This window comes from Corvus brachyrhynchos, unplaced genomic scaffold (genome assembly GCF_000691975.1).
Source record: "Corvus brachyrhynchos isolate BGI_N302 unplaced genomic scaffold, ASM69197v1 scaffold106, whole genome shotgun sequence".
NCBI lineage: Eukaryota > Metazoa > Chordata > Aves > Passeriformes > Corvidae > Corvus > Corvus brachyrhynchos.
In genome coordinates, this window is record NW_008238834.1 from 4,353,841 (window position 1) to 4,365,329 (window position 11,489).

The 11,489-nt window shown below is 41.5% G+C and overlaps 1 protein-coding gene across 3 annotated transcripts in view; it reads left to right on the forward strand.

Annotated features, from left to right (window-relative positions):
• TGIF1 (TGFB induced factor homeobox 1) overlaps window positions 1-10,306 on the forward strand; it is a 12,114-nt gene extending 1,808 nt beyond the window's left edge. For 2 of the 3 annotated variants that reach the window (XM_017738317.1, XM_008636828.2), the window contains exons 2-3: window positions 6,477-6,703; window positions 8,036-10,306. In XM_017738317.1, the coding sequence (XP_017593806.1) occupies window positions 6,521-6,703; window positions 8,036-8,602 (750 nt within the window). In that variant the 5' untranslated portion in view covers window positions 6,477-6,520 and the 3' untranslated portion in view covers window positions 8,603-10,306. Of the gene's footprint in view, window positions 1-530; window positions 1,219-6,476; window positions 6,704-8,035 lie in introns of those variants that run through there. The other variant, XM_017738316.1, reaches the window with a different exon arrangement.
• The last annotated feature ends 1,183 nt before the right edge of the window (window positions 10,307-11,489 follow it).

An 11,489-nucleotide genomic window follows, 5' to 3' on the forward strand; every position in this document is an offset into this window, starting at 1 on the left:
CCCCCTGGCCTGTATCCCGTGGAAGATTGCAGTGGATGCTCTGCTCCCAGACAAAACATGCGGGGCTGTTGTTTGGAGGCGGCCGTCTCTCTGCGCCGCTGGCTCCCTGTCAAAAACATGTCCAGCCGTTCGCCTCGTGTCCTCCGCCAACTTTTGTTCGCGCCCCCTCTGTCGAGCCTCTTCCCCCTGCCCTCCCGTAAAACACTTTTCAACTCTTTTCCACACCGAACCCCACCGTTCCCGCGAGGGGAACGAGGGTGCGGGTGGTTTTCCCAACTTGGGGCGAGGAAAGCGGGGCCGTCCGGCAACTCTTTGTTCGCGGGGACGGCAGCGTGGGGCTAAGGCGTGGGGGGGCATCGGCGGGAGGGCTTCAAACGCCTTCCACGCCCTCGACCGCCTTGTTTTGCTGAAAGTTGAAGCCTTTTCTTCCTTTTATCCCTTAAAACAGGGGAACGAAACAAGAAGTACAAAAGTTTTGACTCAGGGTTAAAGGGAGGGAGACTTCCCCCCCCCCCCGTAACCATAAGGCGGTTGAAGTTTTCTTTGTGTTCACTTCCAAACAGCCAAACTTTACGGTTAGAGGAGCGTTACTCATCGCGCTCGTGGTGCTTTAAGTGCCTTTAAATTAGTGCTTGGCCACAAAGACGCGGAGCGTGCTTTCGGATCTAACGCTCCTGCGCTGGCTGGGAAGAAGTTCATAGCAAAGCAGTGTCTGTTCAGTTGCGATTTGCCAGTCGGCGGTGTGGCTGAAGGGTGTTTTGCATTCAAAGACCATTAAATGCTCCGAAGTGGAGTGTTAGAGGGGAGCAGTGCGCATGTTCAGTACTCCAGAGTTGTGCTGTTTTCCCCCTATTATGAATTCCTGCGGCTCTGTAGTAAAGCAGCCTCTCTCATTGTTAATATCCTTGGAGCAATTAATGCATATGTAGTTCGTGAAATCATTGGGCTGTTGCAGACATGGTGTGTGCTAATATGGTTTGTAGCCCTCGTCAGAAGTTTTTTTTGGACATGCCACTCGGCTAAGAGGAGCGCACACAAAGGGAACTGAGCTACAAAGGCGAAGTTTAAAGAGTAGCCAGGGTGGTGTTGAGGAGCGCAGCGTCCTGCGGGAGCGGAGTGGGGCTTGATCCCAGTCACAGCCGGAGCTGCGTGCCGAGCTCAGCCCCTGTGCCCAGAGACAGCAGCAGCGCTAGCTTTTAAATGTTTCAGCCGTCTTAGGTAGGTCGAGAGTCTTCACCCTATTGGGAGCAGTTTGTGGTTTGTTTTCCCCCCCCCCCGCCCTTTTTTTTTTTTTTTTTAATATAGTTTCGCTGAATTAATTTAGCCCAGTTATTTTTAGGACATTCCTATGCTGCCTATTTGCTCAGCAGTGGTGAGCTGGTTTCCTGTCTGCTGTTGCTTCCATTGTTCAGACTTCTCTCCCCGAGGGCAGCGGCTGGTTGGTGAAATACCAAGCTCCCTGCACTTTCAACTGTTGTTCTTGCCACCCCCGAAATAAATGCGTGTGGAAAACGCTGACGTAGTTTCTAGGTATGCATGTGTAGGGCTTTGTGTGTGAGAGTGTGTGTGTAAGCTCTGCTTTGAGGATTGCAAATCCTGGGCTGAAACAATGGAAACAATGAAAGGTGACAGGCGGGAGGGAGAACTTTTGAGAGGGGCCATGGGCCTGGGGTTTGTGTGGCACAAATTAAAAGGTGAGGAGACAAAGGCGGAAACTTTTAAAAAGATGTTAGGGCTAGGGTGCCTTTGTTTTAGTAAAGGTTGGGCTTGTACTTATTTGTGACCTCCTGGCATTTGAAGCTCTTTCAAGAAGTTTCAAAGAGTGACTTTGTTACAGATTTCTTGCTTGCACTCCTAGAAAAATCGCGTTTAGACGAAAAAAAGTATAGTACAGCCAAGTCGAGTTGCTTTAGAAGTAATAGAGTGCAAGCTGTAAAGTACAGAGGAAAACAAATAGGCTGGTTCCTCAATTATGAAACTCATTCAGAGGAAAGAGGTGTTTTTTTTACTGTGGAAATTCCCTTCTGTATCCTTGTAGTTCTTTGCCACTTATGAATAAGTTTAAACTAATTTATTTTTTGTCGTTGTTGTTTTTAAAATTTGCATTATATTTTAGGTTATTTTTGTATGTGTCTCGAGTTTTAAATTTTTTGTGTGTGATGCTGTGTTTTTGTTGTTGGTTAGTTTTGTTGAGGGTTTTTTTTATGCTTTTTTTTTAAGCTAGCAGACTGTGGATTTAAACCTCAAGACTCTTCTATAGATAGTTTCATTTACAAATAATAACGTGATAGCAATCACATGGAACCTATTTGGCTTGTTAATGAGCTGATTTAGAACACAGTCTCGCAAAGGCACAGGCATGTGCTCAAGTTTATACATGTGAAGAATCTTACTGAACTTGGTTACAACAGGATCGGGGCCTTAAATAGGAACTGGTTGTGTTTATCAGTGCTCATAAAAAAAAAAATCTCACTTAAGAAATTCAGAGAACCCTAAGAGGTGGGATGTTTTCTTTAAGGTGATTTTTGTCCATCCCCTCTGTGGAGGGCAGAGATTGTTCCTTGTGGTATACTTTGTCCTCTTTTGAATAACAATTGGCTTCTGCCACTTCCTCTGTGAAGCTCTTCCTCGACACAGTGGGATAGTTGTTTTTTTTTTTTTTGGTGCCTTTTTCCCCCCTCATAGCCTAAATTTTTCATTTGCTTAACTATTTGTCTCAGCCTCTCCAAGTATTTGTCTCCCCTTCAAAGTATTTTAGCACGCCTTTTTAAGCGGCAGTAGTTTGTTTTGAAATCAGCTTTAGTCATCATTGTACTTTTACTCACGTTGTTTCAAGCTGTCAACTAAAGGTTGGGTGTTGAGCCTAGACTCCACATCCTAGGTGTAATCTTCCCTGAGCTGATTATGGGAGGACGTGTAAAGTCTTTGGGCTGTGATATAATGCAACAGTGCAATCAATCATGTATATGACTTCAGCTGGGAAGCCAGGAGGATAAAGTAATTTATAAAGAAGGGATGCTGATCATGTAGTCCTTAGGTCATTAATAGCGTGGACCACTCTTTTAAGTGGCGATGTGGAAGTGAAGGATTGGGATTTTTTGTTGTTTCTCAGACCTCTCTGCAAATGAACTTGTGCTGCTTTAATTTTAGTTCTATAAAAGCAGGATTTTTTTGTTTGGATTAAATGTATTTAGAAGGAGACATAAAATAGCCTGGCCCTAGCCTTCTTTTAATACAAAATAAATTAGTAGGTCAGCTGGGGCTACTCATCGTGTCCACAGGCTTTTATTCTGGGTGTAAATAACAGTAAGCCAATGGTCCAGTCGTGGAGCGTGGCCAGGAGCCTTTTCAGTTGGGCCCTGTTAAAACAGGAAACCAGCAGCGAATAGGCTGATTACTAACAAGACGGAAAAACAAAGCTGGGTTGTAATCAGCAGGGATGCTTTAATTAAAAAAGAGCCTTGACAGCAACAGTGTGGCTCCTGCTCTAGTAAAAAATATCAGCTGGGGTAGTGCGAGATTTCTAGCCATGACTTCCTGTTGCTGCTAGCTCTGTGCTGCGCTGGAGAGATCTGCCACGAGTTCAGAGGGCTGATCAGCTATTTAAATGAGCTCATTTAAATGAGCACAAGTCGTACTATACTGGGTTTCCTGCTTAACCAAAACCTGCTTTGTGTCACTAACTTACTGTGTCAATTAATATGACACACTAAGCCAGTGGGTCAAAGGGCTGGCTCTGCTGGTGACTCATTTCTTGCTAGGTAGGTTACGGTTAGTCAGATGGCAACTTTTACTTTAGCAAAAGATCTTGCTTGAAAAGGGAGAAATGTTTTTATACTGCCGGCTTGCAGACAGTATCTTGTAACTTTTCTTTTTTCTTCAGGTGAAAAAAAAAGCAGCAGTTCTAGGAGAGGTTTTGCTGTCAAGTCAGTTTTCTGAAATGCAGAGAGGTGTCCATGGCGTCTTTTATAGTTGTGTGGTAGATCCTGGAAAGGTTACCTCCGATTGGGTGGTGCGTATCTGGAGTCGTTTTTGTTATGCCATGTAAATACTGCTTGCAAAGCATTAGACATCTAACTTTTTCATAGGAGTAGTTTCTCCTTCCCTCTTGTTTCCAGCCCTTGCTGTTTGCCTCTCACTCTTTTCCAAGGTCTTGCCTTACTGCCCATTATATTTAAAAACAAACAAAAAACCCAACCCAGTGAAGTGCTGCAACAGTTCTGGTTTCTGACAAACGAGAACAGCGCACTTCAAAACATTGTCTGAATAGCATGGGCTAGTTTTAGCTAGTTTTTAAATTCAATTTAAAAGGGCTGAGCTGCTTTGCAGAGCTGTCCTGTTGTCTGTGCAGGATCTTTGTTTTCAGAAGTGCTCCTCATGGCTCCAGGAGCCCATGGTGCAAGGCATGTTCTCAGGCCAGGTTGCAAGCATGACAGCACTTTCCATGAAGCTATGACAAAGTGGTTTCCTTGGAATAATTTTAAAGCAAACTTTTGACATACTTTCTACATGAATTAAGAAACTGTTTAAATCATTTGGAGTTTATCTTGTGTTGGTTATTTAAATATTGTCCTATTGTTCCTGTTCCATGACTGGATAATTTATGTAGCTAATCATCAGATGAAAAATTTGGTATGTTAGTTTGGTGTTTGTCAGTTACATAAATCAGCAATTGGGAGAATGAAAACAATACCAAGTAAGTTATTGAAGTAACTATGCCAGACAGATTGCAGATTGATCATGCTGTTGGGAATGCTTGTGTATCAAAACTGCATTTCAAATTGGATAACTTAAACTAAGGATGTTCGAGCTATTCATAAACAGGGGAAGGAAAGAATAATTTACCATGTCAGCTTTGGCTGAAGTTTGGAAGTGTGAGGAAAGGTCCTTCTCTGTTTCTCTCCCTACCCTCCTGCCAAGTATTAAGGAAAACTTGCACAGACATACCTTCTATCTTTCTTTGTGTGGTGGTGGAGGCTTTGGTGGTTAGTTGGTTATTTTAAAGGGCTTTACTTCCTTCTGTGCCTTTACTTATGGATATAACATAGTTTTATATAGTTTAGTATTTTCACAGGTACGCTTCTTGTCATTTAGGGCTTACTTTGTTTCCTTAAATAGAATTTTTAAATTATGGGTGGTTGCCCACATAAAATTTTACTTTTGACATTGAGTTGGCTTTTACTATCAAGGTTTTTAGTTTTGATGTTAAGAATGAGAAAGTTTCTTCCTTTCCACTCCCTCACCCACCTGATCTAAGTTCAAAAGACAAAAAGATTAGGGGCTTGTTTTCCTTCTAGTATAGTTTATAAACTGCTTCTGAAAGCCAGTGTGAGTGCACTTGAAATGACTATTAATTTGTACAAGCTGAACATGGGTAGCATCTTATTTGGACTTGTATACAGCTTGTAAGATTCCTAAAATTCCTGGTGAGTTTAACCTGGTGAGTACTTAAAGCATCGTTTTCTTTGTGTTTTACAGAACTAGTGACTTGTGTATCCTACCAGAGGAGTAGAATTGTAGTCTTCCTAACTATTGAGTACTTGCTCGTTTGTTTGATTTACCTACCTACATAGCTTCATGTTACTAGTAGTGTGGTATAGATATATAAAGGGATAGTCAGATTTTGAAATCTGTTCCTTCCTTTGTGTTGGAGGGAAAAGGTATGCAGTTAACTTGTACATTTGGAGCCCTTATAATAAGCATAGCACAGAACACGTTTCCATGGATAAAAATATGAGATGAAAACCATGAAGTTGAAAAAATAGGATAAAAACTGGAACATTTAAATGATCACAGTTCTTTGATACACAATGCAATTAAATGAGAGTCCATTTCCTGATAAACCGGTGGACTCTTAGGCACCTGGTTCTTCCCTCTTTCTGCACTTTCTTTTCCTTCGTAAGTGAAGATCTCCTTAGGGGTGGGGACAAACAGTTTTTCCCTTTCTTCTTTCCTTCTTCCATTCATTTTTCTTAATAGATATAATTATTCTTTTCAAAATCTACAACCTGTCCCTCCCAGTAGGAAAGAATTCAGCATGTTAAGAAGTAATTAAATAACTTACTGCTTGCGTTAGGTGTTTTAAGTTCTTGCTTATTGACCTTTTTGCCCAGCCACTGGATAGTTACCCTTGAAAAAAAGCGCTGGATGCATACCATAGCAAGCAAACTTGGACAATATTCTCATTAGATAGAAGCTATCTGATAACGTGCAGCAGATAAAAGGTTGCCAGGGGAACAAGAAAACGAAGGTTTGCAGAGAAGAATTCTTTTAGGAACGGATCATTGGTGCTACTTTTTGTTCAGCTGACAGAAAAGCTGCAGCATGACAAGTTAACGCTGCAGGACAAACCTCCTGTTCAAGAGGCTGTAACAGTAAAGACAGTTAATGTGATATAAAATGTCTGTGCCGTACAGTGCTGGAGCCGAGTAGTTTATGGATTTAGGAGGCTGATTGTTCTTGTCTTACAATTGTAGGTGTAGTTGCAATATCAGGCAGTGAAACGGAGGATGATGACACTATGGATGTTCCACTGGATCTTTCCTCATCTGCTGGCTCAGGCAAACGGCGGAGACGTGGCAACCTGCCCAAGGAATCTGTGCAGATTCTTCGGGACTGGCTCTACGAGCACCGATACAATGCTTATCCTTCAGAGCAAGAAAAAGCGCTGTTATCCCGACAAACACACCTTTCCACACTACAGGTATTTTAAAAAGTCGTTCTCCCTTCTAAAGGAGCCGTTCTCTGTTTTGATTCACCTGTGGTCTAGTCATGGATACAAATGTTTACACTGCATGTGAGATTTCCTTTTTTATTGCTCCTCTCTTGGTGATGGCACTTGTAAGGAGAGATAGAGATTGATGATGTGTTACAATGATCTTTGTTTATTGGGAATAACATTATTTTTCTGGGAGAACAGACAGTCACAAATCGGAGTATGCATGCTAATTTTTTGCAGAATTGTGCCCCAAAAGACATAAAGTGTCTGTACAAGGTAATTTATTGTGAGAAGAATGTATTTCTTTTTCAACAGAGATTTTATGGTGATAGATGCACAACTTAACATGTAATTCTTCACTTCTAAAATCAGCAGCTTGAGGCTCATTCCAGTAGAACATGCACATATATAATTATATGTATGATCACTGCCATTAAGATCAGTGGAACAACCTATATGGGATAGAGCTACTCAAGGGTGTTAGTACAGGTATGGTGAAGCTTTTGTGTGATTAGTTTGGATTCTCATCCTGGGATACCACTGGCATCTGTGAGGTCTCTTGGATGCATCATTCTCATCTTCTGTGATCATCTTTGGTGTAATAGCTTTTGACCGTTGCTGCTTCCCGTGTTGTTGGAAGGTGGCTGCATGAGAATTTGGGTAAACCAGGGTTTGGTTTTGGGAGCTGCTAAATAGAGAGCGCTCCTGTTGACTCCTGGGCTTTATTTTTCCATATTAATTCATTACTGCAAATTTCATAATTGGCTATAAAGTAAAATTTTCTTAATGCAATTTCATCAAGAAAACTTCCTTTAGGTAGTAAAAAGAAAAAAGACGTTAAACTATAAACTATCTTGTATCACCCAGGAAACTGGTTGATATTTAAACAAGGACAAACTTAAATGAGGTAATTCATGTTATGTCTGTCGACACAGTCAGTTGAACAAGGAAAATCAGTAACTATTTGTGGGAGGAGTGGCTCTCTTCAGAGAGAAAAGGTTTTCCTGTTGTTAATTAACCTAAGCTAGGGAACAATAGCCAATAGGTTAATGTGTGTGCACAGAGTTAAAAGCTAAACCCCTAGTTTGGACTTCAGATGTCCCGGGGCTTTCTGTAACAGGAGCAGGGAGTTGGTGCTAGAGCACCGGGACAAGGGAAGGGCCTTTGCCAGGCGTGTCAGAACTTGTCAGTAGGTCTCTATTTTGTTGTGCAGTGAAGGAAACTGCTTGGAGGGATTCATTAATCTAGCCATCCGCTCTAGTGACACATAGTTGGGAATGAATGAAGGTATAAATTAAGATGTCATTGTGTTCCCAGGTCTGCAACTGGTTTATCAATGCACGCCGCAGGCTGTTACCTGACATGCTGAGGAAGGATGGTAAAGACCCAAATCAGTTCACTATCTCGCGGCGAGGGACCAAGCTTCCCGAGGGCGGCCTGGTGGAGTCTGCCATCAGCACAAAGAACTACATTCCCTTGCTGGAGGAGACTGCCTTCCTTCCCGCTGCCGCACCGCTTGGCAAGACTGTGTCCTCTTCCAAGCCGGCTTCCCCGGGATCAGTCCTGGCTCGGCCATCAGTGATTTGCCACACGACTGTCACTGCGTTGAAAGACGCCCCTTTCCACTTTTGCCAGCCAGCTGATGTAGGCCAGACCACGGACCTGCAGCAGCCCCCGGCCGGTGGCTTCACAGATAACGCCCTCTCCTGCCATGAGGACGCATCTAAACTGGGACCTGGTGCAAACACACAAAGTGGGCTCTTTAACACTCCGCCTCCAACACCACCAGACCTTAACCAGGATTTTAGTGGATTTCAGCTACTGGTGGATGTTGCACTCAAAAGGGCGGCAGAGATGGAGTTGCAGGCGAAACTTATGGCCTAAATCCCCTTCCTTCTCCTTCCCCGTTTTGTTTTACCAGGCAGGGATCTAACAGCTGTGTGGTTATTGTCACCCACACGATATCAAAAGACTTCACTGCATTATTTTTTTTTTTTTTTTTATTAATCTTATTTGCACAAGGGGATTGCTGAAATGAAGCTTCCTGTCACTGAGATGGTCTTCAGTGGAATACGGTCATTCCAAGAATTATAAACTTAAAGCTACTGTAGAAAGAAAGGATTGTGTGTTTTGTTGGGGTTTTTTTTAATGTTTTCTTTGTAGATTTTTCATAATGTGAGATGTTTCCCAAGATCATGTGATTTGTTTTGTTTCTTTCAGACTGTGCAATATTTAGTAATGATATAGAGTCTTCTTATCATTCCCATGTGGAACGGAATATACCAACACGCTGTCTAAATTTTCAATTTTTTTAACAATACAAACTTTGGATGATTATGCTTTTTTCCCATAATATAATAAAATATTTTCTTTAAAAGCGATGCATACAGAGTATTTTGTTGAATGCAAGCTTTGCAAAGAACACCAATTACCCTTGAAATAAATCGAAGTGAGAAATATTTTTGAGCTCACACTGACTTTGGTTGGTTTAGAGAGCTATGCTAGCAGTTGTTGTTAACCAGATGTTTAAAAGAATGCTGAAAAGTGGGCCAGAAGTTACCTGATTGTGTTCTGCTATGGTGAAATTTTTTTGAGTGGCCAAGAGGAGCTATGTAGGCAACTCTGACTAAATTTCAGAGAAAAACCTTGGGCACCTCTAAGAGTTCCAGCTTTTGGCTCCTTGCAATATTTTAGGGCTGGGAAATGTGATGGCCCATGGGGAAGATCTGAAGATAAAAGGAAGAGGCCACAAGAGGGGCTGGGACAAGTGTTCTTTGCAGATCTCTGTGATGCAGCTCCTAGACATGACTGGTGACAAATTTTGACGGGGGAGGGCAGGGGCTTCTACCCTTACTTGGACTAGCAGTGACAAGGTTTTTCCTCAGTAATTCTAGTAGACTGAAATAAAGTAGGCTGTATTGCATTGAAATCTGAGTTCTGGGAGCCAGATCTTTGTGAGATACTTTAACAGGTGGTTGGCTAAGATTTAGAAGAGATCCCTGTTGTATTGGGGTGTATTTTTGCCAGCAGAATCTAAGTTACCTTTCAGAAAAGGACTTTGCTATCAAAATGACTTATTACTGAAAAATGTGAAGACTTGCAGCTCACATTTCAACTTACTTGAATGTCAGTCGCCCACCCTTATCCTTCCAACAACAGTGAAATAAGAGACCTCCAGGGTAAAAAATTGGTTCCGGCTAATCCTTAAAAACAAACCAGTTGTCTGTTTGGGATGTTGGGGGAGGGCTTTGAGAGCAGGAGAGTTGGTGAATTTAAGGATATCATTATGAGTAGAAAGAAGACTGCAATATTCCGACCACTCTGTGTATGCGTTCTGTTTTCTGTGGCCTTTATTGTTTTCTAGTGTCAGAAATACTCTGTTTGTTCTCTGGAGTACTCTTTTGAATTATTTTGAACTTCTGCCTTTCTTGAATATTCATGTTTAAAATCAAAATGGCAAACAGTAAACACTGGCTTAGTTATGACTGGATCAGCTTTGTTAACACAGTTATCCTAATATACTGTATGAATATTGAATTATTTTTTAAAATACTTTGAAAATAAAGCTGGAAAATAATTTTGAACATAGAGATGGCTGTATACTCTGTGTTTAAGGAATTGCAGGTGAGTACAGAAGAGCTTTGTGTAGTGTCTCTCTGGACACACTGTACTTGATACTTCTGAGCTATTTTTCCTGGGATACCTGTGTATGTATTATTTGGTTAGGCTTTTTTAATGACTAATTGTAAAACAGAAGTGTACTTTTTTGTAACTGTGAGGTTCATGTTGAGGGAAAAGTTGGTTAATAGATACGGTTTTGTGGAGTAGGTGATTTATCTTAAGGGGTGCTACACACCCAAAGTGGAGTGTCATCTTTGATAAAGCTTTGGAAGATGCCTTGTCCTTTCCTGTTCTTGCAGGAAGGAATGTTCTTGCAACACTCCTTACCCCCATGCTTCAAGCACTGATGAAAGAAAAACAGCCTCACAAATATGTTTACATTGTTTGATTTGAATTGCTCGACACTTTCCTCTTTTGTTTCCTTTTTTCTAAGTAGTTTGTTGGTGTTCTGTGGGGTAAAGAAAAAGTAGGGCACTCAGATCATTAAAGGGCATTTTCAGAGATCTTTACTCTTCATTACTTTGCTCTTTAAAATAAAAAATGTCAGCAAGTTTAGAAAGAAAAAACTTTGCTGGTTGAGCTGACCAGTTCTGTAATTTCACTATAGCAGCTGCAGTACTGAAAATGAAAATAGAATGCAGAAGAAAGCTGTTGCTATTCAGATTAACAGTTTTCATTGAAAGTAAAAGCCTGTGGTCTTTCTGCTGTTTTCATTTACCATTATGCCACACAAAGTGGCATTAGTGTAAATGACCACCAAAGTCCTGCCTGTGTGATGAGCACTGCATTTCCATTTTGCTGACTGACTTACCCCAGGAGCTTCACTGGTGACCACTTTTGCTTGAAGCCAATTATATACTTCTTAAATTATTACTTGTGCTAAGGTTACACTAGAAGTTCGGCTGTAGTCGTAAGTCAAACGCCTGTGGCTGAGTAGCACCTGACACCACACCATGTAAAAGCTTTTCCCTACCCTGAGGTGTTTAACTTAGAGGAAGAAAATGACTCATATTTTGTACCCACTAAAATGTCTCAAAAGGGAGTTTCTGCTTTCCTCTAATTTAGCACTGATAGTTTTGGTGCAGGCTACTGAAGTTTACCTAAATCTATTCTGAGCATAAACCTGAAGTAATTTTAGATAAAGTTATCA